Here is a 26,954-nt window from a genome sequence, read left to right as displayed (position 1 = left end):
ACAGGAGCGGGACACCCAGGAGCGCTCCTCTGGACCGTACCCTTCCCTGTCGACCTGGTACTGCATCCCCTACCCCACCTCCTGTAGTCTAAAATTGCTCTCACCATGTAAGCAGGCAGACCATCAATCAAGCACGGTGGAGGCAGACGCTCAGCAGGCGGCCACAGCGGACTTGTGGTTACTGGCTTAATACGGGACATGTGGAAGACCGGGTGGATCCTGAGTGATGGTGGCAGCTTGAGCTTGATAGAAGAAGCACTGATGATGGAGTCAGCGACATATAGTCCCACAAACCTGGATGCCAGCTTCTTGCAGGTGACTGACAAGGGTAGGTCGTGGGACGAGAGCCACACCCCCTGTTCCAGCTGATAAAACTGGTGCAGCTGGTGGTTGCGTCCAGCAGTCCCAGATAGCGCCGCCCGGGTCTCCCGCCACATCCGATGAGCCCTCCGGAGGTGAGACAGACAGACGGCACAGATACGTCGGCTTCTTGAGATGGAAATAGCGGCGATTGATGTCATGTTCCGCAGGACTGCGCTCTTATTTTGGCGGGCTGTACTTCGTGCTGGGAGGAAGGGGCAGCCGCTTTACTCCTGGTTACCACGCAGCTGGCAACAATTATCATTAGTGGCAGTTAAAAGTCATCATACGTACAGTGCTGGTTCATTGTACCTCGTCTCCTCACCGGAGCTGTCACCTAAGAGTTCTCTTACTTGTTGTTCCTGCCTTAGACGGCCATTCATGTTTTTGTTTTTCACAGAGCTTTTTCCTCTGTCGCTTTTGTTTTTGCTCCTGTTCATTTTTGAGTTCCTGCACCCGTGCCATTAAAGACTTTTATTTGCACGCCACCGCACGGTGGTCTGGTGGTTAGCATGTTGGCCACACAGTCACAGTCTGGAGATTGGGAAGACCTGGATTCGATTCTCCGTTGGGCATTTCTGTGTAGTTTGCATGTTCTCCCCGTGCGTGCGTGGGTTTTCTCATTGGAGACTCTAAGTTGTCCATAGGTATGAATGTGAGGGGAATGGCTGTTTGTTTTTATGTGTCGGCGAACAGTCCAGGGTGTACCCCGCCTGTCGCCCAAAGTCAGCTGGGATAGGCTCTAGCATGCCCCCGCGACCCTAATTAGGAGAAGCGGCATAGAAAATGGATGGATGGATGGATGGATGGATGGATTTGCACGCCACCGCCTCTTCTCTGCATACAGGGGGTCAAGCACTCGACAGTCTCACTCGTTCAACCGGAATTGTGACAGATTGATATGCCAATGCAGATTTAAAGGGTGACATACCTATCGCCGAGCTGGTGAAAGAGTTGTGGGTGTACTCCACCCAGGGGAGGTGAGATGCTCATGAGGAAGGGTGACGGTGGCAGATGCAGTGCAGAGCAGTCTCCAGGTCCTGATTGGCCCACTCTTTCTGGTCATTGGACTGGGGGTGATATCTAGAAGAAAGGCTTGCCGATGCCCCTAAGGCCTTACGAATGCCCTCCACACCCGGGAAGGAAACCGGGGTCCTCTGTCAGAAACATGTCCATAGGAATGCCGTGCAAACGAAAAACATGTCTCACCATAAGCCGGGCTGTTTCCAATGATGACGGTAGTTTAGGCGGGGTGATAAAATGTGGCATCGTAAAGAACCGGTTGACAACATTCAGGATGACAGTGTGGCCTCTTGAGGGTGGCAGACTAGTGATGAAGTCCAATGAAATGTGTGACCACGGGCGGGAGGTAAGGCAGGCGGCCAGTGGGACAGTTTATTCCTGGCACAGATACAGCAGGCCGCCACAAACTCCTTAATATCTGCGGCCACCAAAACCTCTGTTCCAACACAAACTGGGTGCGCCGGACACCAGGATGACATGCCATCTTGGACGAATGTCCCCACTGAAGCACCTCAGATCTCATCTCCACCGGCACAAACAGCTTGCCCTTTGGACACCCCTCCAGTGATTTTACTCCCACAGCTGCTTCAGACAGCCTTCTCTCCACCTCCCACTGGAGAGCCCCCAGCACCCTGGCCACAGGTAAAATTGTCTCTGGGGTCTTGACCCCCTCCGCCAGACCAAAAATTCTTGAAAATGCATCAGGCTGGATATTAGGTGAACCGAGTGTGTAGGTGATGGAGGAGTTGAAACGTGTTCGGTACAGGGACCAGCGTGCTTGGCGGGATTCAGTCTTTGAGTCGTCCTGGTATAAGCAAGGTTCTTGTGATCCGTTACCACTACAAAAGGCAGGGCAGCCCCCTCTAGCCAATGCCTCCACTCCCGCAGCGCCAGAACAATGGCCAACAGCTCCCTATTGTCCACGTCATAATTACCCTCTGCAACGGTGAGGCGATGCGAGAAGAACGCACATGGGTGGAGGCTCTTGTCAACCGGGGACCACTGGGACAGGACCACCCCCACTTCTCTATTCGACGCATTGACCGCTACAAAAAATTGTAAAGAAGGGTCAGGATGGGAAAGAACGAGAGCAGTGTAGATGTAAGCCTTGTCAGAGGTTCCACCTTGCTACTGAAATTGCGAATAAGCCTTCTGTAAAAATTTGCAAACCCCAGGAACTCTGCAAGTGCTTCCTTGATACAGGAGAAGGCCATTTGACCACCGCCTGGATCTTAGTATCTAAGTGAGACCGGCTCTCACCTTGTCCTTCTCCACGATGTACCCCAGGAATGAGACGGACAACAAATGAAATTTACACTTTTCCACTTTAACATAGAGACGATTCTCGAGTGTTACTACCACCTGGAGGCGCCCATCCGGACAATGGACTTTCTTGGGAAGTTGAAGCTCAATTTTAGCGAACCCATGCTTCGCAACAAACCCCGAGTCCAAAAAACTATCATCGGCTCCAGAGTCAATTAATTAAGACGTGAATGTATGCCTCGACCGAGCGTCCTGTCTGTCTGATGTCGAGTAGTCGACTTCCCGCCTCTCTTCCCCTAATAGAATGGTCAAAAACCTTTCTCATTCATCATTTCAGACGAAAATACGGAAAGAGAGGAGCATGTGGCAAGTTTGGCTTTGCTTACTGCAATGGCTGCCTTGTCCGTGGGCCGACTCATGATAAATGCCACTTTAGACTGGTTCGAGGTATAAGTACCAGACTGTTGGTCAAACACCAGTGAGCATTGATGAAAGAACAGGGATGAAGGAACAGGAATTTCTGTGCAGGGATTTCTCATGGTTGCCGACTAATTGTCTGTGTGTGACAGAGATGGACAGGAAAGGTTCCATCCCTGCGGGATTCATCTTGGCCAGCAGTGTGCTGCAAAAGACACGTGGCAGCAGAGCAGCAACACAGCACATGACAATTCTGATATTTTTTCACAAAAACCTTCAAGAATATACTTTTAAAGAGGGCTGTTGCCTATATACTAATGCTGTATATTTTATTACAAGAAAAATCTATCCAAAATACTGTATGTGCCTTTTGCTTTAGCTTATATCATTATACATATACAGTATGTGTAACATAACATTTTCTGTAATTTGAAGCAAAATGTCTTTATCAATGGTGTTGACCAATACATACTGTATAGATATTATTTATAATATAAATATACAGTACACAAAATTATGTGTTGGGAAACTGTTACGAGCCAGCTATTCCTTTCATCAATTGAGCGGCAAATATTTCAAAACCTATATTTATCACTCTGACAGTCTTACAGCTTTTTATCTTGACAATGCATTATGAGCTCAAAGTCCATATCCACTGTGTCATGAACAAACGTTGGCCTAGTCCTCCTTCATCTTTTATAGCTGCGTAGTGTGGTAATTGGTGAACGTTCAAACAAATGATGTCATCCGCCACAACCAGCACAGTTGGTTTGTTAAAGTTCAAAAGTGCATAGTTGTTCGAATTGCCAGAGTTGCTGTGATTTCACCACAGACAAATTTACTTTAGGCTTGTGCGTTTGCCAACCGGCTGTATCAAACTAATGCCTCATCTTCTCTTAAAGTAGAAGCCAATGTGAAATTCATGGAAGTGCTTTTTGCATTGGATGAAACTATACAGTACTGCATTGTTCAGCTGTATCTAAAAAAACTGGCCTGTGATTGAATTTTGTCTCCAAATTCTACCACTTTGTTATTCACTGGAAAAAGTAGACTTGCAGCAAAGACACACCCTGAGAGACGTGATGTCACATGAACTCTCCAGGAGGACAGACATATTAGCTCGCTGACATTGCATGTTTGCATAGCATTTGTCTTGGTGCACCATTGTTTTCCAAGTTACATAACACGTACATGTTTGTAAGCTGACATGTCATTTTACAGTATGTCACACTCCTGGACACGTCAACATTTAAATAGCGCAATCATGTGACATACTATTATACTTGTGATATACTTTACTTCACCGCCCAGTGAGTGCATTTAGTGTCATGGGTGTAAACCTGGTGAGTTCAAATTACATGAACTTCAATAGGGAGGAAAAGCATCCATTCTTTTGTTCTGCTGAAGAAGAGACTGTTGTGGTTATGACCACAAATAACCTGCTTCACCTGCCTAGCATTTTATGTATTATTTGGCCGTTTTTATATATTTTTTAAATTTAATAATACAAATTTTTGTAAGACGTAAAAAAACAATAACACTGTGTAATTAACTGTAACTTGTAGTTAACCTGACCCTAGTGACAAGCAGTATAGAAAATGGATAGATGGATAGAATTGAACCCATTGACTGCCAACCATATTCAGAGCAGAGAGCTCCATACTGCCATTTTTTGGACATTTTTGCTGAACTTTCAAGACCCACAGAACATTGAGTTTTAGGACTACATAAACATTGAAACTATCTAAAGAAACTTTAGACTCTCTTCTTTTATCAGAAAAAAAGCTTCTTTCTAGCCTTTTTGGGTCTTTAGATATTGGCGGTAGAACACAGGGTAGTTTCAGCAAAAACACCTGATTTTGACCAAAAAACAGCAAAAAATAGCTTTTTCGGCAGAGAAGCAAATTCAAGCAGAGTGATGGTGGCGTCTGCTGGATGTGGGGATGAATCCCTGCTGCAGACCGATCCAGATGGCAACTCGTCAGAAGAATCAGGGCCGGGTTCTGAGTCACCCAACTCTGATCTGCTTCCGGTGTCAGGCTCTGGTGTCACATGGCTCATCAGCGCTAACCACTAGCTTGTTGCTTCGGCTGCCGTTGTCAACTGCATTTGTGTCTACGTCACCTGCATCACCCATGTCACCTCTATCTTTCGCGATCACGTCACTACTAAAGGCAGATCCACCGCCAGACAAGCTCTGTGACAGTGTTAGCTGCCTGTATTTTTTCTCTCCGCTCGATTTCTGCATGTGTTTCGCCATTTTCCTCTCTCGACCCACAATCCGTCTTCTTCACAGACAATCTGTCGCTGCCGGTTGGAGGAAAAGAGAACTGTTGCCCCCTACTGGGACAGAAATACATTGCCTACAAGTCAGAAATTCACACACAAGATGAATAAGACTTTGATCTGTAGTTCCTGCGGAAAAAAAAGCAAAAGATGTCAATGGACGTCTTTGGCATCGAAAGAGTTAATATATATCAATAAAACTATCATGTAAAATAAAAAAAAAAATCTAAATGATAATAAAAATAAAAATTGTAAACACATGAAAATGAAAAACAATTTTAAGATATGGTCATGGCATTTAAATTCTGTAAATCCCAAGTTGCTGTTATTATGACTAATGTATTTTGTAGTGAACAAAGAAAACTAGTTCTCTATTGCATACATAAATATATAGATAACTATAATACATTTATATATATATATATATATATATATATATGACCACAACAATGACCATATATTGAAGTTAATATTTTTTATGACACCTTTATGGTGTCTAAATTCTTTAAAGCCATGTTATAATACTGTGAGTCCCTAGATGGTCGTCTCAAATGAAAGAAAAAATCTGTGTGCAGCAATTTAGTCGAGACATGAGGGAGCACCAACATTATCACTAACCCCGCAGTTGAACTTTAAAGGGAAGTCACATCCCACAGCAGAGAAGAGGTGTGCCCGCACAGGTCTCATGTCAGGTGGACAGGAGGCGGGGCTTAGATACCTGTGCAATTGCAGCCAGCAAGTGCACAGGGGAAATAGTGCACCTGTTCCAGCTCCAAGGCTGCTCTCTCTCTCTCTGTCTCTCCTTATCGGCCCTTCATTGCCGTCTATTCTCCTTGTCGAGCTCGTCATGGATCCCAAGGAGGCCGGCAGGGCTGAGAAGGAAAAGGTGATAAAGCGGAGGAACCGGCCTGTGTTCCTGCGCTACCTGGAGAGGAGGAAGACCGACAGCATTGTGGCTGATGACATTTCTAAAGCTGACATCAACCTGGGGACGCTGGTGAGGCGAAGTCAGTCTGACAAGACGGAGTACAGCGCCAAACTTAAAGGTACGCCAGCTAATGACCTCCCTAGGGGTCACAACTATGGCAACAATTCACACATGCTTGAGCCAACACTGAAACATCTTTACGACACATTTATTTGGAATACATTTCGGCATGGACTAGTTTGTCATGGATGGAACGTAAGAGTAGCACATGTGTACAATGCACTATGGATACAGTGCACCTGTTGTGTTACTATGAGCAGGAGATACTCCCACAGGGATGAATCCACATATGCAAAGTGTGCACCAAAGTGTTGCACAGACCATCTGGTAAACAAGACCAAGTGAACATTATCCTGCAGGGCACACATTTTGGGAGGATAAAGTAAATGGTTATTGTAGTAGAAATAAAACAAAGCAATGTTGTCTCTCTGCTGACACAGTGTTTTCACATACACAACCTGTCCTTGGGAGTGAAATGGTGGGGAATGCTGCACTTCAGGCCATATGAGTGACATCACTGTGTCAGCAGGGCTCACCCTGATAGCCAAAAGTATGTTGGCTTTCCTGCATCGCGAGACAGCTTTTACACACACTTGCCTTACCAGCAGCTGTTTACGGTCTACTTGAATTCTCCACAATTCCTTTTTTTGTTTTGTTTCACTGACAAACCTGCATGATGGTAAAAGAGGCTTATCAAAAACACTGCTCTGTTGTTAGTAAACCTGTCACACGCCTTTATAGGCTGCACACTCAAGCACCTGACAAGGCGTATTACATATTTACAGGAGTATTACCATTGCAAATATTGACAGAGCGATGATGTCACCAAAAGAGGAAACACGTGAGCGCGTTAAAGAGTTCTCACATGCCTGCCGGACAGGTTCGACCCACAACCATGTCAACGTGACCTAAGTATATCTAGCTACAGTATGTGCTATGTGTCATGTATTATAGTTTGGATGGCCATTTACTATATCTCCTAAACTGCTAAATCTATGTATAGGTACTGTATAACTGGTTTTGGTCTTTTCTAGTCTTTAGAGTATTTTTCTTGCTTTTGTTCTTGGAATTGAGCTAACGCGACCAAGCAATTTCCCTTGCGAATCAATAAAGTCCCTCAGAAACCACGTACGAATGCAAAAAGACACTGAATTGCTGAAAAAAGAGGTGAGGTGACATATTACTGCATATCATAACAATCCTCAGATGCCATGCAAACATAGTCCCTCAGTGGATGAGAGCAAAATAGCAGAACCTCAAAGGTTGATTTGTTTTTCAAACATTTTTCCACTTAGGAAACAATGGAAATACAGATAATCCAGTCCCGTGTCAAACCAGCAATTTAAGTATCATTTTTTACTGGCATACAAGCCATTCGAGTGTAAAAAATGGTTATTATTAAGGCACAAAAACTTGAGTCAAACTTGAGTGTGGAAAGCATTGTGGGAATGGAATTCGTGCTGTAAATGCACCTCTCAAGTCTCACTTTTTAGCAGTCTCACGCAAGCCAAAAAAGAGGTTACACACTCTAATGCGTAAAAAAAAGAAAACATTTACTTTGATAACAAGCGGCAATGCTCATGGTAACACGGAAGTGCTACTTCTATGAATGTGAGCCAGTTTACCACACCGGTGTTGCAAAAAAGCCAAAGAAAAGCAAAACAGATGTACCGTTATCTTCTATGCTCACTGAACTAAGGTCTCATAATGTATACTGATGGCTGTGTAAACTTATATGCATATTTTCACAAACTGATCAAATTCTAAATTTTATAACCTTAGGGTTTTTAAAGCAATCCGCCTGGATGTTGTGATTTGAGGCAATGCCATTGCATTATTTTTGCTTCTTTTAAGCCATGACGCCGCTTTAAAATGACCCTTGCAATAGAAGGGGTTCGCTGAATTAAAATAATAGCAATAAAATCCAGATCAGAAGTTTTATCCAACTGGCCTCAAAATGGACTGATATTTTGAGAATCAAAGCAGTCAAGTTGCCTCAAGAGTTAATGTCTGCACTGACCTGCAGAAAATATCTTGTATTTTGGAAACAAAATGTCGGGCTTGGGTCTATGAAACTAAATAAATGAGCGTAAGAATAGTGGAAAGTAGCCTCAACCCAAGCACAGTATTCCCAATTATGTTGTGTTTTAACACGCCTTCAGATGAGTTCCTCTCAGTCTGCCTTTGTCCAGTCTACCTCTGCATTTTCTCTACAATATCACTTCTATCCCTGACATATATCGTTATTTATATTATTTTTAATCAGGAATCATTACTCATTTGTAGAAAAATATATTATTTTATTGACAGCACTAGCCACATGGTTCTTTCTATTTTCAAAACCAGAGTCTGAGCAGTGATCAGATCCCAGAGAGATTTTTTTTCCTTGGTGATACAGGATACACCATGCCTTGTATTCCTGTCTCTCATGGATCCTTTTCAATGGCAGGAGCAGTGAAAGGTCCTGTATCCACTTTCATGAGAGCCCTTACTCGAAAAGCCACAAAAACAGGACAAGGAAGCCAGGATATGCTCTGGGAAATGGTTTTGATAGGCCATGTTTGCGAAACATTTCCACCATAGCTTGGTGTCATTTTACACAATTAGTTGGGTTGTGGCAGGACATACTAGTGTAAGAGACTTTTCTAACCATAGTACTAGTAGTTTATAACTTCTGATGTCAAGGTATTGCATGGATAGCAAGCCTGCTAGGCTGCGGTCAAATTGTGTTGTGTGTGTCCTTGCAAAGGTGTGATTTTATTAAGGCGCACCACTCCCAACTCGAGCAGATGGAATGCCTGAGCACGCCGGCACATTACATCAGCGTCATGATTAGTTCTGTAACCCGAGACGGAGCCCTGAAACCTTCTCCTTCCTCTCATCCCGCCAGAAGGAGGAAACTGTGTGTGGCATCGATTAGGCGGCGAGCACGCATCTATCTTGCCTGGAGTGAAGCACACAGCAGCCACAGACTGATTAGGCAGCAGAGGCATAAAAAAAGAACACAGTGAGCCTGACTGGCATGTTAAGTGAGGCACCGTGGCGCTCCAGTCACAATAATTGTTTCTCTGTGAATTATTGCAGGAGGGTTCCCCCCCACCTCCAAACCTGCTCTTTACTGACCGATCAGCATGATCGCCGCGCCTTGCATGTGTAAAAAAAGCTTTATTGCTCGGAAATGTTGGAAGTATGTACACAAACACAGTGGGTACACAATCAAAATAAGAGCAAACATCGCAGCAATCCTCGTTAAGTGTCACTTTCAGACCTGGCAAACTTGAAGACATTTTTTGAGTCTCGTTATTCTCTATGAGCCAAGAAGTCCCCTGCTAGCAAATAAATATTTTATTTATTTATTTGCACATCATAAACAGCAAAAAAAAAAAAGGGAAACAACACACTTTATCAACATAATTGTGCAGGAGAGGAGGGAAGCCAAAAGATGCACTATCTACAGATGCACTATCGAAAGTGTCCTTACCGCCTCCATCACTGTTTGGTACGGTAACTGTACAACACGTGATAGGAAGGCACTCCAGCGGGTGATCAAGACCTCACAGAACATTGTTGGGGCAGCCCTCCCCTCACTGCAAGACATTTATAAAACCAGAGTCCTACGCAGAACACACAACCTCATCAAGGACAGCACACATCCACAACACTCATTATTCACACTCCTACCGTCAGGCAGACGCTACAGGAGTTTGAAGTCCAGGACCACAAGGCTGGCAAACAGCTTTTACCCACAGGCCATCAGGCTCCTCAACGAAGCACTCGCACACGCCGCACGCAACACACGCACACACTCATAGCACTTTATTTATTTATTTATTTATTTATTTATTTATTTATTTGTATTAATGTCTCTTCTGTTGTTGTTGCTTAATTTATTGGTATATATGTTTATGTTTCTTATGTTCTTATTCTTTCTTGTCTTTTCTTTCTTTTCTTGGGAGAATGAACAGAATAAGATTTTCATTGCATAGTATAACTGCTGTTTTACCATGCACATGACAATAAAACTCTCTTAAATCTCTTGAATCTTGAAAAGAGGCTTATGTGAATACCTCCCCAAAATTATACAGTACACAGGGACAAATGAAAGAGACAAAAAAAATTTAATTACAATATAACTGAAATAATCATCTAAAGTGGTTAGCACCTTGGCCAACACAGTAACAACCTGGAGATCGGAAAGACCAGGGTTCAATTCTCCCCTGGGCATTTCTGTGTGGAGTTTGCATGTTCTCCCCGTGCGCGCGTGGGTTTTCTCCGGGTACTCCGGTTTCCTCCCACATTCCAAAAACATGCATGTTAGGTTCATTGGCGACTCTAAATTGTCCATAGGTATGAATGTGGGGGTGAATGGTTGTTTGTCTATATGTGCCCTGCAATTGGCTGTCGCCCGAAGTCAGCTGGGATAGGCTCCAGCGGTATAGAAAATGGATGGACAAATCAAATGATATACAGCCTTATATTTTTCTGTTAATTAGAGTCCTTTTCAGATGCTGTTTAAATGACGATAAATATGATGCTGATTGAAGTTCAGGACATAAATTATTCCAAGGATGTGGTGTATTTTAGAGAATACTGACTGACAGAAGTTTGACAGTAAGGAAGATAAAATGGACTTGAATATCATGTAGGATAATTGTGAATAACAAAAGACAGCATAATGAAGTTCTGGAAAACTTTTTTAATATATGAAGAAAAACCAAAAACACAAAAAAAAGTGGACGTGATTGAGTTTTTCACTTTTGTTAGGTGATTGATTTTTTTTGTCACTTCACTCACAGTGGAACTGTTACCCCAAGCCCAGAATCAACTAGAAAAGCACTCGGAGAGCACAGACCTCCGCCAAGCGCCATAGTTCCTCCCATATTGTGATTCACATCAAAATAACAATCCTACATTTTTTGGATTCGTCTTTGTTTTGTAAAACCTTGGTTGGAAACCTGTCCTGTATTTTCTTTCCCAAGTGCTCTGACCATTTTTTGTGGCGTTATATGCACAAATGGTGCTATCTCGCAATGTTAAAGAATCCTTTTAAAAATTCCAGGATCCGGATCACCCCCAAAGTGTTATCAGTTCTTCCATATCCCATTTCTAACAATTCCTGAAAATTTCACTCAAACCCATTCAGATCTTTCAAGTTATTTTGAACACAAACAAACAGATAAACGCTGGCAAAGCATAACCTCCGCACTGCAAAGGTAAATATGGTACGGTTCCATCATCTTAGTCATTCTCAATGAACCAGGAAGTAGCCTGCTAACGGACTCGGACTCACAAACAGAAATTATGATTTTTTTCAATTTTGTAAGGAGAATTAATTTTTTATTTTGCTGTTTCAGTTACAATGGAACCGTTCCTCAACCCTAGAATCTAATACAGTACAATCCAGTCGTTTTATGTAATTTATTCTTCATAACCCAGGAAGCAGCCTGCTAACAAACAAACAAACGGACACACAAACAAACACAAATTTATTCAGTTTTGTTGAGACGTCTTTATTTTCTCTTTTGGCCTGTGTTAAACCACACACCCCACCGAACACTTATGGTCTATGGTCTCCAAGAACCAAAAACTAACAAAAAGACAGAACCACTTTTTCAAAACTTTGTTAAGGGAAATGTCTGTGTAATATGCCTTCAATAAAAAGAAGAGCCCATTTGCCTGGATTCAACCTTCGTGGAGTTACGATAAGACTCGTCCCAGAACGAATGATCAAATGTCCTGTTTTCCAAGGACATGTCCTGTTTTCACGTCCTGACCTGACCATCTTTTTTTAAGAAAGTGATGAAAATGTCTTGGTTTCATTGTTTTTCATTAACTGGCATTGAGCCACTCTGCTGCATGTGACTTTATGGCTTTTTGAATTAGTGTTGCCAAAAAGTCCAAAAAAATCTAAACGTATGCATGGAGTTAATCCTCTGATGCTTGCGATGTTGAAGTCTCCTAAAATTGGGGACGTCATGCACAACGGCAGTTCAATTCCCAAATTCTTGCGACTTTAGAGGGCACATTTCTCCAGAAAATATTGGTTACATTCCAAAACGTAACAAGCATTTGACCTCAGGTTCCTGTGCTGTTCTGTTTTTGGAATCATTTTTGTGCCCGTTTTTGAATGCTTTTTAACATTCTTCCCTTTGAGTTTGTGCCTTTGGTCATAGATAGTATTTTGTAATATACTAATATTCAATCCATACAGAGGAGATATACTTTAAATACAGGGTGTCCCAAAAAATGTATACACACTTTAAATAATTCCAAACCAGGTATCATAAGTTGTTAAATTTTCCACGTGTAAAACAACTTACAAACATCATTTTATTGTTTTTTTCACCGACTGTTCTCAAACTGACCTCCATTGTGGTTCAGACACTGCTGACAATGCAAAGCAATGGAATCACACACATCACGAAAAACAATTCCCTTGGTTTTGCGTGCATTCACGTTCAATGGCTACTCTCAATCCAGTGACTGTTGCAGCCCTCATAGCGTAGAGTTTGGCATTTAGGTATCCCCATAAAAAAAGTCTAGTAGTGTGAGGTGGTGGTGAACGCGGAGGGTCTTCAACGAAACCCCTCCATCCAAGCCACCTGCTCAGCAAGATCTCATCAAGGAAGGATTTAACATCGAGATAGTAGTGTGGGTGTGCTCCATCTTGCTGAAAATAAAACTCCTCGTCTTCAAAGTCTTCTCTAATACGTGGTATTACAGCCTGTTGCAGCAAGTGTATACATCCTTTTGGGACGTCCTGTATATTGACAAACAAACAAATGTGGCGCTTGACTGTTTTTTCATGATTGATATTGGACTTTACTTTCTTTTTGTGTAGTTAAAGTTATGAAGAAACTGCTGCAAAACTGAACCAGGTAGTACCTGCAAGTACCTGCACATACCTTGCTAACTATCCATCCATCCGTTTTCTATGCCGCTTATCCTCATTAGGGTGGTGGATATGCTGGAGCCTATCCCAGCTGACTTCGGGCGAGAGGCGGGGTACACCCTGGACTGGTCGCAGGCAAATCACAGGGCACATATAGACAAACAACCATTCACACTCACATTCATACCTATGGACAATTTAGAGTCGCCAATTAACCTAACATGCATGTTTTTGGAATGTGGGAGGAAACCTGAGTACCTGGAGAAAACCCACGCACGCACGGGCAGAACATGCAAACTCCATACAAAGATACCCAACGGAGATTCAAACCCAGATCTCCTGTCTGTGTGGCCAACATGCTAACCACTAGACCACCGTGCAGCCCCTGCTAAAAAAAAATCAAGGACTTCCAAATTTTGGAATTTTTAAATTTTGTTAGAGGCCTTTATGTTCTCTTTTTCACCTTCGGATCCCATCTACCACAGAATAAAAAATGGCATGTACATATTCCTCTAAACCAGGAAGTGGTCTGCAAATATGGCACTCTGGAGGTTTGCGCTTTACTATGTGGAGTAAATAGTGTTTTATTTACTACTAATAATTAACCTTATATTAAATGTCTTTCGCAGAGAAAATGTCACCACATGACTTATCCACCCCTGCCTCCCCAGCTCTGGACCCAGAAGAGGTCCGTTTGAGAAAGATGAAGCGCAGGTCAAAGGTCATTCAAGAGCTGATACAGACTGAAAAAGACTACCTCACTGACATGGAGTTGTGTATCCGGGAGGTGGTGCAGCCTTTAAGAAACATGCAGGTAGTTTATTGTACTGTAGATGGTGCAGTACGGTTGTATACCTACAACAGCAATAATAAACATACTGTTCAATGAATACCTCAGTCAAAACTAATCTTAATTCTTTCTCAACTTGGGTTAGGTTGTAGATGTGGATCGTCTGTTTACAAACATGGAAACAGTGTGCGAGGTATCAGCCGCACTCTTCCACAGACTCCAGGACGCCATGTCTGACCCGGATCCTGAGGCCGTTGTTATAGGTAATCGCCATTCCTCCAATTCCAAAGCTAGACGAGCTGTGTGCATTTGCATTCCAAATTAATACAACGTAGGATGTGTGTGTTCTTAAATGAAGGAGAAGTATTCATCCAGGCCAAGGCAGCTTTAGAAGACGTGTATAAGATTTACTGCTACCATCACGACGACGCCAACATGTCACTTAAATCCTACGAGAAAGAGGAAGAAATAAAGCAACACTTCACCACATGTGTATTATCACTGAAGTAAGTGGAATTACTTCCTCACAAATATCTGCAACTTCCTGATACGGTGGAACCTCTCAGGTTAAATCACAACATGACATTTTTCCTATAGGAAATTAAAACCTTTATTGACTGATTTGTATTTGACTGTTTTAACAAACATGCTAACATTCATAACTACCATTTAAGTGTAAAAATAAGCTTACAACTCTAATCATTGAAAGGTAAAAACTAGGTCTGTCAAAGTTAACGCGTTAATAATGAGTTAACGGAAATTCCCTTTAAGGCAACTATATTTTTTGACGCACAATTAACGTGCGCACGTCCTGTTTGATGCTCGGCCCACACCGTAGTTTGAGAAAACTCTGTGGTGTTGCAGTTAATGTTGAGCCACAAGCGGGAACAAATATTTGAGCAGAAATGGACAAAAAAAGGGTATTATGAATGGTAAGTTTAGCTTCAAATCCCTGGCAGATGGCTCTCTCGACAAGACAAACGTTATTTGCATCTACTGTCGTTGTGAGTTGAGTTGTCACCGCAGTCTCAAATGCTACTTGCTGGGCTGAGCTGAAGAATTTAGAGAATGTGCTGGAGCACTGCAGGTATTTTTTTTTGTCATTTTTACATCGGTACCTTGACATACGGGTGTCCCAACTAAGGAGTGTTTGTTAGTTACAAGCCGCATCTCGGTTATAAGCTCCAATTTTGGTTACGAGCTGCTAGTTACTGGCAGGCACAGCCAAAGACAGTTATTTGGAGGGTTTGTGTCACCGTAGTATGTGGGGACAAAGGCGGAAGTGAGCAAACACACAGCGCTCAATAAGAGCTCAATGCTCAATGAACATTATTATTATTTATTTGCGATTTATTAGCCTTTGTGCTTGAATTGCTGTGTTTGCCAGAGGACAGAATGAAACTTGCATGTTGAAGACCCACAATCTCATACTTTCACACTGCAGAAGTCGCCAGACCAAGAAAAGTGTGATAAATTCTGTGTAAAAGAGTGTTTGTGTGTGTGTATGTCTCTATAAAAGTGTGTTTGGAAGTGAAGTACAAGCTATAGTCTGACTGCACTACGGTATACTGTAAGGGCGCAGTCCTAGTTCTGTAAACTACTGACTGTTCTTGAGCACCTTATTTTTTGTAAATTGTCAATATTTATTTTCTAACACCCTGCTTTCATTTCACTTAGTTGGCGTTTTTGCAAACCTTTATTTGGAATGTTAGTCACAATTGTATTTTGTGAGATTATTTGCTTGAAGAGAATGATATTTGAGTGACGGACAGTTTAGCTTACCAGTGGCTACTAGTTGAACATTGTGTTTGTTTTTTTTATACATTGAGGTCCATTTTGTGTTGAGCTGTTTCAAAAAACGCTTATTATAGATAAATACAATTATTTTTTAATCTGCAATTATTTGTGATTAATTATGAGTTAACTGTTGACAAAATGTGATTAATTGTGAGTAATTATTTTAATCGATTGGCAGTCCTAGTAAGAACAATAGAACACACATTCTTAACTAGAAAGACACGCATCTAACTTTTTAAACATTTTTAATTGTCATGCAAGCCTAAAAAGAAGTCAACAACTTGAGCCCTTAAAAATAATAAAACACTTGTGCTTAGCTTTAAAGACAAATCACTAGATATAACGTGACAATTGAAGAAAAAGAAAAACAGACGTAGGGTTAATTATTTGATAGAGACTGAACTCTCTGCAAGGTCTCGTCAGCTGCTGATGCGAGTGCGGGTCAACTTCCAATTTGTTCTGTTATTGACATTTTTTTTCCTGAAAATTTGGGTGAAATAGCGAATTGTAAGACTTCAGAGCCATTCAACTTTAGAGGTTCCACTGTATTGCGAAATATATAGTACAGTTTTATATTCTAATATTGCTTTTTTCCCAATTGCAGAAAAATCTACGACATGGAGTGAGTATCCCAGAAATGTTACCCAGACTTTTTGGGTGTCATAAATAATTTGGAATGTGTGATGTTCCAGAGGGAAGCCCAACCTTCTGGACATGGGTTCGTTGCTCATAAAGCCAGTTCAGAGGATCATGAAGTACCCGCTTCTGCTTGGTGAGCTGTGGCAGGCCACACCTGAAGACCACCCTGACTTCCGGCCACTGCAGGAGGCCTTTACTGCTGCCAAGATCATCAACGTCAACATCAATGAGTTCAAGAGGCGCAAGGACATAGGTGGGGTGACATCCTGATAGCTGCCTTTTCATGGACGCTAACATGGTGTAAAGTGATCTACAATATTTTTCATTCGCATGGATTTTTTCAGTAATGAAGTATAAAAATTCGGAGGATGAAGGAACTCTGCGCAAACTTCACAAGTTCAACATCCACTCCATCAGGAAGAAAGGTGACAGGTTCGCTGGTTATCTCAAGATCCTCACTGGAGTCGAACCACAGGTAAGGAAAAGAAACATCACATCCTTATCCCTCACAGTTACAGTTACGGTTTATGATTTTTTCATCTCTGCAGGTGAGAGATGAAGTATTTGATAGAGAGGAGAAGCTCTTCAGAAGTCTGGAGAAAGGTGTAAGGCAGCTGGTTAAAAATGTCCAAAGTTACCTGCAGTACATTCAGGTAAGTGATGCTTTGCTGTCAGCAAAATTCAGCTTCAGTTAGTTTTTTTGAGGTTTTTATGTTTGTAATGCAGGAGATGGTGTCTGTAGCTGTGCACGATGTCCACGAAATGGAAACCATCATCCGGGATTCAAACGGATCGTCGTCGTACAACAAAAACGACGAACCCTATGAGCACTATGTGAGTCAAAGTCTGGGTCCAAAAGAACAGTGCTACATTTTTTTCCCTTTGCATTAAGTTTTGGAATGTGGCAGGGGGCCTGCTTCTTTGCTGTGATCAAAGCCTGCAAGATGGCTTTGAGACAAATCAGAAGTCGAAGCAGAAATCTGACGGGCTAAAAAAAACAGCCCCGTTGCTACTGTGTAGGTGACAGGGTCCTCACCAGGATGTCCAGGATTTTTTTTTCTTCTGAAGGCCCTGGGCAGATTACATTGATATGACAACACATAAAAGCTGAAATCTGATTGGACAAAAAAAAAATCTAACATACACATATACTACTGAAAGCACTAAAGCCAAGAAACACGCTACAAAATGAAGATAATGGACTGTTGGGAATAAATTAATATAATTTAATGGAACAAATACTACAATTTAAGTTTGAAATGTAGGTCAGTGTTTCTGGTAGTCGTTCGGTTAGCGGAGACGGCTTTGTTGGCCCTGCCCTCACACCACTGAGTGTGGCATAACTCAACGACAATAGAGATGTGACGTTACGGCATCTTCACAACCCAATACATACCTCGGTCTTAAGGCCACAGTTGTGTTCATTTTTGGTAAAATAATGGAACAAAAGTCAAAACATAAAGCCGCTAAGCTTTTGTGTTTGATGATTTTTAAAATGAAACAGGAAAATGCACTTAAAATCTGCTGGCAAGTAATTCTCCAATAAAAACAATTTTCAAATTAAAAAAACGGTCCAAAAAGTAGTCCACTTTTAGTCACACTACCCGGCTTGTGGAGGTGCATCGCAAAGCTGTGCATTCAGCGTTCAGCGACACCTGACCAGAGTCGCCTTCACCTGCTGAGGAGACTGAGGTCCTTTGGTGTGTGCAGGACTCTTTTACGGACCTTTTATGACTCTGTGGTGGCCTCAGCCATCTTCTATGCTGTGGGCTGCTGGAGAGGGGGCAGCACGGACAGGGCCAGGAGCAGGATAAATAGACTGATCAGGCGAGCTAGCTCTGTCCTGGACGGTCCTCTGGACTCCGTGGAGGAAGTGGGGGAGAGAAGGATGTTGGCTAAGCTGACATCCATCATGAACAACACCTCTCACCCGCTACATGACACTGTTGTTTCCCTGAGCAGCTCTTTCAGCACCAGACTGTTACACCCACGGTGTAAGAAGGAGAGGTTCCGCAGGTCCTTCATACCGACCGCTGTCAGGCTCTACAACACCTGCACCACCTGAACCATGTTGTAGACACTATGCTTTCTTTACACTGTTCTCTTTACTTGTCTTGCTGCTGTAACAAGTAAATTTCCCCGCTGTGGGATAAATAAAGTACATACAATACAATATAGTTAGCACTAAATAATAATATGGTTTATTTTGATAGCAGATGCCGCCAAAAGTATGTTAGGTCAGTGAGCGCTCAACATCATGACAGCGTCTTATTTTTATGCATGCAAAACAAGTGGTAAGAGCACAGTAACCTGATGTTTGCCTTTGATTTTCCAAAAAAGCCATATACAATACGGTGAAACCTCAGTTTTCGCCATTAATTTGTTCCAAAAGACCAGATGACAACAGAAATATACAAAAACCTAGGCATTTTTTTCCATAGGAAATAACATAGATCCAAATAATCCACACCATACACACAAAAGTTTTACATGTAGAAAACAATACGAAATAATTAGAAATGACGAATTAATGAAACTTATTAATGATGTGGCGAGATCGAATACAATAGTGTTTCTCACCTTCCTTCCTTCCTTCACTTGCAATTTTCTTTGGCCTCATCGTAATTTAGTAGTCATACTCAATAAAAAAAAATGCAAGGACAATAAGTCATCAACGCGTAGAGTGCCTTGTATGGGCACTTGACTTTGTGGAACAATAAGAGTACAGGGCAAACGGCGGAAACCGAGGCAAAATTTTAGCGAAAACTTTCAACAAAAACTGAATTACACAAAAACTGAGATGTACGAAAATCGAGGTTTTACATTTACAGGTGTACATTGACCCATTTACCAATGCTTTCTTCTTGCAGAAAGACAACATGGAGCGTCTGGTCCTCGCCCCTCTCTCATCTCTTCATGGGATGTTCACCGCCCCCCAGAAGCTCATCCAGAAACGTTATGACAAACTACTGGATTACTGCAGCTGCCTGGAGCGCTCGTCTTCTTTTTCATCCTCGCAATCGACCTCCACTTCATCCCCGTGCCTGGCGTCCGTAGACCCGCCCGGTCCCGCCAGGAGGGACTACGAGGCTCTCAACGCTTTGCTAGTGGAGGAGTTACAGCGGTTCAACATGGCGGCCTACACCATCCTCAACAACTGCGTGGTGTATTTAGTGGCCTTGCTTATAGGCCTGATGGATGAAATGCTGCTGGGTGCTCCCTCCATGCAGCAGTTACCCGTGAGCAGCACACAGAGAGTACATTATCAGGCACATTTCTTGCATTAAAATGCTAATATTCGCTGTCTTTTATAGGCTCCGTTGTCTAACATCACTGAGGTGCAGAACAGCATCATGGATGAGCTGAACAATCTGACTTTTGTCAAGGAGAACGCACACAAGTTAATGGAGCGGAAAGTCAGCTTCGAAAGGCAACGAGACAAGAAAATAGCGGTGAGAAAGTGGCGGAGGAAATGATCTGCATGAAGATTTTTCCATTTAGAGGTTGAATTGCAAGGATTCCATTTAAACGCCCATTTTCTATACAGCTTATACAGGGCTGGGACACAGAAGATGAGTCTTCAATGGACCTTACAGCATAGTGTTTTCATCAAATGTCCTGACATAGTGTATGTGTAGGTGTTGTAAACATTGAAGGCAATTTTGAGTCTACAGTAGGAGGAAGTTTGGGGAGAACCCACACAATCAGTGAGATCATGCAAACGGCACACAGAAAAAGCCCAAGCTTTTTGAGGCAAAAGTGTCAAACATTCCTTTACTGTGTGGTGCAAGGATTCATTAGTTCACGTTCCAGATCGTCTGTTGAATGTCAAGTTTAAAGTCCCTCATATTCCTCAAAGGGTTTCACAGTTTGGTGATAAAAATGGAACACAAAGGAGACCTCCGGGTGGTGATTAACTGGGGCAATTCAAAGCTCTGCCGCATCTCAGACACTTTTAAATGCTTGAAAGTATCCCTGGAAGACTTCAACAACTCAGTCCACCTGAAATTTTGCCTCACTGTTTCCTTCCAGACGCTAGAAGTAGAGCATCAGACAGAAGAACAACGTGCCCGACTTCTGGCTGAATATCCTCCGAGTCATCTGTACCAGCTGAAGAGGAAGTGTAATGGCTGCCAGGAGCAGGACCTCAGCCTGCTGGAGGGGGAGCTGGTGGCCCTGCTGGAGGACACGGACCCCTTGGGTAGCAGCAGCCGCTGGCTGGTTCACACTGGAGGTAAGTTTGTGTTCACAGAACTGGTACTGCTTGCTGTAAAGTCTACATGTAGTCATACTGTGCCACTATTAGGTGCACAGGGCTACGTCTACTCCACATTCCTGAAGCAGTACAAGCCTCTGCGGGACTCGCAGCGAGGAGGCCAAGCGGCTAGACAGCAGCAAGAGCAGCAGCAACAGCCGCTCACCATGGCCGACGAGGACTTTGATGACCTGAGCCTTTTTGTGTCGGGCAGTGGGAGCAGCAGCCTGCGGAGCTTCAGTCTCAATGCCACCGACAGCAGCTCCACCCTTTCGGGCCTTCAGGGGGACCTGGAGAGCACTGAAGACCTGGAGGCCTCCTTTGACACTGACGCTCAACAGGTATGTGTTGAAACATACAAAACCTTCCAATCTTCCTGTGTATGGAGAACGGTTAGCAGACAGTGCCACCTTCTGGTTTCATTTGGTACGTTGAGGGTAAATTGGTAAGGTTCAGTTAGAAAAGATGGCTGACAGGGGAAAATAATTAATCGCAGTAGAAAAAGCAGTGGAAAAAGGTAACGCGGTGTCTACAGCGGTGGGTGCACAAAAATGTGGAACCTTTTAACAATGGTTTTGTTTGTTTGCACAGTACTATGCTGTATATGCATTCCAAGCCCGCTGCGAACAGGAGCTGACCTTGCAGGAGTACCAGCATGTGCGCATTGTGCAGTTCTGCGATCTGGGAGGTAACAAGGAGTGGTGGCTAGCGGAGGCCGACGGGCAGAGGGGATACGTCCCGGCTAACTACCTTGGCAAGATGTCCTATGCTTGAAAAACAAAACAACAAAAACAGTCTGGTTGCTTAAAATCTATAATTTTCACTGAATGTTTCAACTGAATGTCAACTATTTCAGCTTTGTTAAAACAAACTGTAGATCTTGTCATATTGACAACATGACCTCGATGAAGAACATGTGATGTTTCAATGTTTAAAATACAAGCTGCTGTGCTGAGCACTTTCAGACTGCAAGTACCACAGTGTTGAGTCTAGAAGTCAGATTTTATATATGAACAGCTTTTGATGAAGCATGTGAAATGATTTATGAAATTTTAATGTGAAATCAAATACTCTGCGTCATTGTTTATATTTTATTATGTGATGATTAAAGACATACTCTGTGAAGACGACTGTTGCAGTTTTTTGCTTGGATCCACATTCGTACAGTCACAAGTCTGTGCTAATGCCAGACAGTTCATACGTGGAACTTGAATGATGTGTAGGTTTAAAAAACAAAACAAAACAATCGACACTTCTCTCTGGATCAATTAATCGGGACAGAATGAGGCAATGAATGAAGAATGAGGCACAGCTAAGTCCAGCAGCATTTGACACAATGTAAGATTCAAGTATTAGAATGGATGGTCTCACACCACAAACACATAAGAATAAGATCACAGACAAGACCCTCTAGCACCACATCTCCACATCTTGAGGGTTGATTTTTATACCCTGCATCAGCCACACTTACACCAAGTGGTACAGTTCAGCTCGCCGTGGTATCGTTTGGACCGTCAGTCTCATCTGGCTTTTATTTCCATTGCGGAAATGGTGATAGTTATGGCAGCTACACTGATAGTGCGACATCATAGCAATGCAACATATTATAACCCACCAATTAATTCAACACACAAACGGAACAATTATTATAATACATTATTAGAAACGGCTTTTTGTTATTTACAACTTCCTATCCTTCCCATTGTCACAACTATGAGACAATTTTTACCTTCCTCAACTGCAATGCCTCCGCAAGGCTTATTTTGTTACCTGTACCTTACCGTACCAATCTGAGCCGAACTGTACCACTTGGTGGAAATGGGGCTCTACTACCTATGCTTATTTCTTGAGCTTCTTCTGTGCTGCCTTTTTCTTCACCAGGTGTAACCGCTTCATGGCATTGAGCTGGGACTCTTGGGATGTTGGCGCTTTTTCCCCTGGTGGAACCTTTGAGCCATTCCCGTTGTTTCCGTTACCTCCTCCGTTATTATTTCCCCCTGATCCGCTACCTCCCGGACTTGCCTGTGAGCTGCTCGGTGAGCTCGCCCCTGACGAGGCAGAACCCTTCCCCTGGCTCTCGGCGCTTGATGAACGATTCAGCGGCTGCTTGCCCAGAGTCAGCGGCGGCGGTTTCAGGGAGACCTGGCTAGAGCCATTTCCGTTGCTGCTCCCAGGTATCTTTGCAGCCCCGAGCCCAGATTTGGCTGCCGCAAGCCCGGAAAGACCTACTGGTTTCGGGCCGGGGGCAGCTGTCATGGCTTTGTTGCTCCCACTTGGTCCTGAAGAACCCAGTTTGGAGCTGACAGGAAGAGATGGACTCGTCTTGGCGCCGAATGCGGCCCAGCCTGTTAGACCGCTACCTGACGAGGAGGAGTTGCTGCTGGTGGGGTTAGACGACGTTGTGGATGTCTGCGAACAATGGGATAACTATTGTTGGCCATTAATCAATTTTCTGTATCACATACCATATTAACTCAAATATAAAACAACCCCGAATATAAGAAGACTCATTATCTTAAAATTAGCATCATAACTAATTTTCTTTGTTGCTAACTTGCCCAACCTTAGAGCTATCTCTCTGTGTCTCAGTTGCATCTCTCCAGGTCCTAGTGCGTGTGAGTAACAGGAAGAAAAGCTGTGACTCGCTTGGAGATATTTGAATTTGGATTTCTGCCGATACCAACACAATTCCAATACCAAAGCTCTGTTTGCTTTGATACGCAACCACGGCAAAAGAACATCAGCAAATGTTGTTAGAAGAATATCAGCAAATGTCCACACATGCAGCGCCACAGATACACACACACACACAAGATCAGCCTGACGTGTTCACGGCTTCATAGACAGTCAGACAACACAGAACAATGCACATAACTTCCAGGTCGCTTTTGTATGGCTAGTGTGACATTGTAGCGACCCAGAAGAGTTTGTGATGTTCGACTGTTTTGTGCAGACGTGAGCGCGTGATGCACAGTGCGTGCGTGCATGTGTGTGTGGTATCGGATATCGCCGATATGTAAATAACGCTGGTATCGGAACCTGACATATACACTGGATCGGCTCAGCCTCATCACAAATCTGGAGCTTACACTAGCTACATCCTGGACAAGTTGCCAGTTATGTGTGTGATTGTGAATGGGCTGTGAACTGCTATCTAAACCAATAAACTATCAACCAATTTTGACATTTGAACTTTGCCACGTACCAATAATCTGCTATGGTAAACAAAACAGTTTTAAGGATACCTTCACTTCTGTCCTTTTGAAAGCCTGGAAGGTGCTTGCGGTGTCCGGCTTTGTTTTCAGTTCTGTCTTTTTCACTAGTGTGTCTTTTACAGCAGGTGCTGAAGAGGCGGAGGCTGGGGATGGCTTCTGTGGTGGCTTTTGGGCCTAGTGCACACAACAGTAACATTTTATGGCTGCCCTGATGGAATGAATAATCAGTGATGGTCCAAATATGTCCACATGGCGGGGTCTAAGTCTGCTTCTTACCATACGTTTCATTTGTCTGGTGCAACGAGCGCAATACCACACCAGCCTGGGGTCATTGACCTCTTTGTCCGTCACTTGCGGTTTGTGGCAGTCCTGGTGGTACAGGTTATGGCATTCCTGGCACTCTACCAGCTGGTTTCCCATGGACACTGTCATTTGTCTTTGGTGAAAACATAACATGACATCACACACATACTCATGCCAAGATACCCTTAAAACACTAACACTGAATCAATGACAGTTACAAACTAGCAGCACAGCACGCAAACATAAATGATAGACCATAATCTATCACTTTTCTGTCATCTGTCACGATACTGAGTCAACACACGAACATGAACACAAGTCCACTTAAAAATGTAAAACATACAGGGGACGCATAACATACAGTAATAACTAAGAATTAATAGGCATTTAAGTCACTTTTTATACAATGCTTAGCTGTGAATCTGTTTCATTAAACCACTGTATATTGTCATTGCTATGTGCAAAACACTGCAATAATCTGGTACCGTAGCAATTTGTCTGCAATTCTCACTATCAACACCAAAGCACGTACCTGCAAACCACACATGCCAGGCCCATCTCCATGGCAAAGTCATCAGCGTTGGTCTCATCGTAGTCGCTGATGTTTGTCAAGAGGTCCTTGCTCGTCTGCACTGTAACCGGTGACGAACGATTCTCCTGTTTCTCCAAACGAGGCTTTTTCGGAGGATCAATGTCACCCAAGTCAACCCTAACCTGTTTTGACCATTCCGTAAACAAGATATTAAAGAAAATAATATAAAATAATAAATGCATTATTATAAATTCAAAATAAAATGTATAAAACAGCTGCCTCTGTTGAGGACAAAGGTAACTGAATGAATAATATGAATATGAAATACTTTCTGGGAAGAAATGCATGATGGGAAGCCATTAAAATGGTTGTTTTTAATTCTAAACTCGTATAGGTACTTGCATTGTATATTTCTTACCTACCTTCCGATGGGTTGATAAGCTCGTTGTGAGTTTTCTCATAGCTCATGATTGGCTCCTGTCAAATAAAGAGCTACCTGGTCCTCACAGACTCGTGCACGCAACAGTATGCCATTTTATGACATGGACATGTGCGTATTATCGTCCAGTGCATAGACGCACTGGTGTTTTAGCACATATATATATATATATATATGTGCTAAAACACCAGTGCGTCTCATACACCGAAAATTACAGTAGTGTTATATTAACAATTTTGGCATGTTGTCTAAATATTGCTGAGCCCCTGGAAACTGAGGTACTCTGTATTACGATGGTTGTAATCCATAAAAGGTACAAGCTATATTTTTGTGAAAGCTTGGCTTTTGAATGTGGTATTTAAAAACTAGTGTGGTGGTGTATAAGTAATCCCTACCTTTTCAGAAGATCTCCTGTCTCCGTCTTTCTTGCTCTTTTCAGAGCTGGATTTGCTGCTGATGCTGGAGGATGAGGAACTAGAGGAGGATTTGGAGTCTTGTTTACTTAAGCTGAGTTTTGACAAAGATCCTTTGGACACCTCCAGATCCTGAAAGTATGATGATGATAATGAGGTGCTACTTAGGCCTCAAAAATCACGTAAACATATGGGAGACTGAGAGACTGGGAGACGTCACATCACACAAGCATATTGAAGCATACAATCAACAATGGGTGTGAAGAGAGGAAGAGTGTGAGAAAAAAGTATGCCAGCAGACTCACAACTGCTGGCGTTAACTGCAGTATTAGTTAGCTACTGATAATTGTATAGCTCTACACTTAATACGAAAATTAAGGCCACCAAGTGCCTAGCTCACATATAGTTTGCTAAGGTAAGAGTGTACATTTTACATGACATTAGTGGTTAACTTCGTTTTACACTTGTGTGACAGTTAATGTTTTAAAATTTTAAATGTAATATAAAATATATATATATATAAATAAATAACAATAAATTCAATTATTTCACCAATGTATTTTACTGTTTTGTTAGCTTATTGTTACACTTCTGTGGCAGTTTAGAATGTTACTAACATTACGATGGTACTGAGGATATGTAATTCCATACTTTCCGATGGGAACATTTGATCAAGTCTTAACTAATACAAACACGATCGACATCTTACTTTAAGTGACGAGCGGTAGGATGAATCACTTCCTCTTGCGAGCGACTCATCTAGAAGAGCTTTGAGTTTTTCCGCTGAATCTTTACTCTTGGAATGAAGGTAACACAGCCCCTTTAGGAAGATAGGATCCAACTCCAAACTGACAGGTCCAGCCATGGCTTATACACTGCAGTCAAAGCACAAGTTCATCCAACACAAACACCGCTTAAAATAGTGACAAGAACAAAATTACTATCCATTTCTTCATTTGTGTTATATTTGTGGCTCAGATGCTAAAAAGCTACATCACTCTCCTCTCTGGAAAAAAAACAGCGCACTGTAGTATCTTCACAATGGCTTCCCTCAATGCTAGCAACAAAGATACATACGCTAAAAATATATAATTTTATCTTCGGACATATTACCTGACATCCACTCTTGGTGTAAACCTCTATTATGCACCCGACCGGCTGTAAAATAATATTAACACACCTCATACGTTATTGCATTACATGGGCGGAATATTCCTCCTACACTTTGCCGGTGTTTCCATCAAACATGTCCGACATGGACAGAGGGCGGAACCTTTGATCAAACGTTTTGCTGCGGCGTATGCGAACGTCAGTCTACTCTTTTATCACTGTACAATAGTTG

The 26,954-nt window shown here is 42.6% G+C and overlaps 2 protein-coding genes across 5 annotated transcripts; one reads left to right on the top strand and one right to left on the bottom strand.

The window, feature by feature from the left end:
- The first annotated feature begins 6,118 nt into the window (after nt 1–6,118).
- arhgef38 (Rho guanine nucleotide exchange factor (GEF) 38) lies at nt 6,119–21,835 on the top strand. 2 transcript variants are annotated; one of them, XM_054778712.1, is made up of 14 exons: nt 6,119–6,395; nt 13,901–14,043; nt 14,165–14,282; nt 14,378–14,525; nt 16,421–16,438; nt 16,509–16,708; nt 16,800–16,930; nt 17,004–17,108; nt 17,182–17,289; nt 19,326–19,694; nt 19,770–19,907; nt 20,488–20,689; nt 20,762–21,051; nt 21,302–21,835. In XM_054778712.1, the coding sequence occupies exons 1-14, from the start codon at nt 6,197–6,199 to the stop codon at nt 21,482–21,484; spliced, it is 2,352 nt and encodes a 783-aa protein (XP_054634687.1). In that variant the 5' UTR covers nt 6,119–6,196; the 3' UTR covers nt 21,485–21,835. The 2 variants fall into 2 exon arrangements, with proteins under 2 accessions (XP_054634687.1, XP_054634686.1); XM_054778711.1 differs by having other exon boundaries at nt 13,859–14,043.
- On the bottom strand, nt 21,608–26,938 carry ints12 (integrator complex subunit 12). Of its 3 annotated transcripts, none has more exons than XM_054778722.1 (7): nt 26,793–26,899; nt 26,322–26,487; nt 25,595–25,744; nt 24,761–24,942; nt 24,202–24,361; nt 23,956–24,099; nt 21,608–23,119 (listed from the first exon to the last, which is right to left on the bottom strand). In XM_054778722.1, exons 2-7 carry the CDS (start codon nt 26,475–26,477, stop codon nt 22,550–22,552), a joined length of 1,362 nt encoding a protein of 453 aa, XP_054634697.1. In that variant the 5' UTR covers nt 26,478–26,487; nt 26,793–26,899; the 3' UTR covers nt 21,608–22,549. The 3 variants fall into 3 exon arrangements, with proteins under 3 accessions (XP_054634697.1, XP_054634696.1, XP_054634695.1); XM_054778720.1 differs by having other exon boundaries at nt 21,609–23,119; nt 26,726–26,936; XM_054778721.1 differs by having other exon boundaries at nt 26,322–26,938.
- Nucleotides 26,939–26,954: the final 16 nt, after the last annotated feature.

Source organism: Dunckerocampus dactyliophorus, chromosome 6, assembly GCF_027744805.1.
Source record: "Dunckerocampus dactyliophorus isolate RoL2022-P2 chromosome 6, RoL_Ddac_1.1, whole genome shotgun sequence".
Classification (NCBI taxonomy): Eukaryota; Metazoa; Chordata; class Actinopteri; order Syngnathiformes; family Syngnathidae; genus Dunckerocampus; species Dunckerocampus dactyliophorus.
The sequence above is the reverse complement of the archived record's forward strand: the minus strand, read 5'-3'. Positions and strand labels throughout refer to the sequence as shown.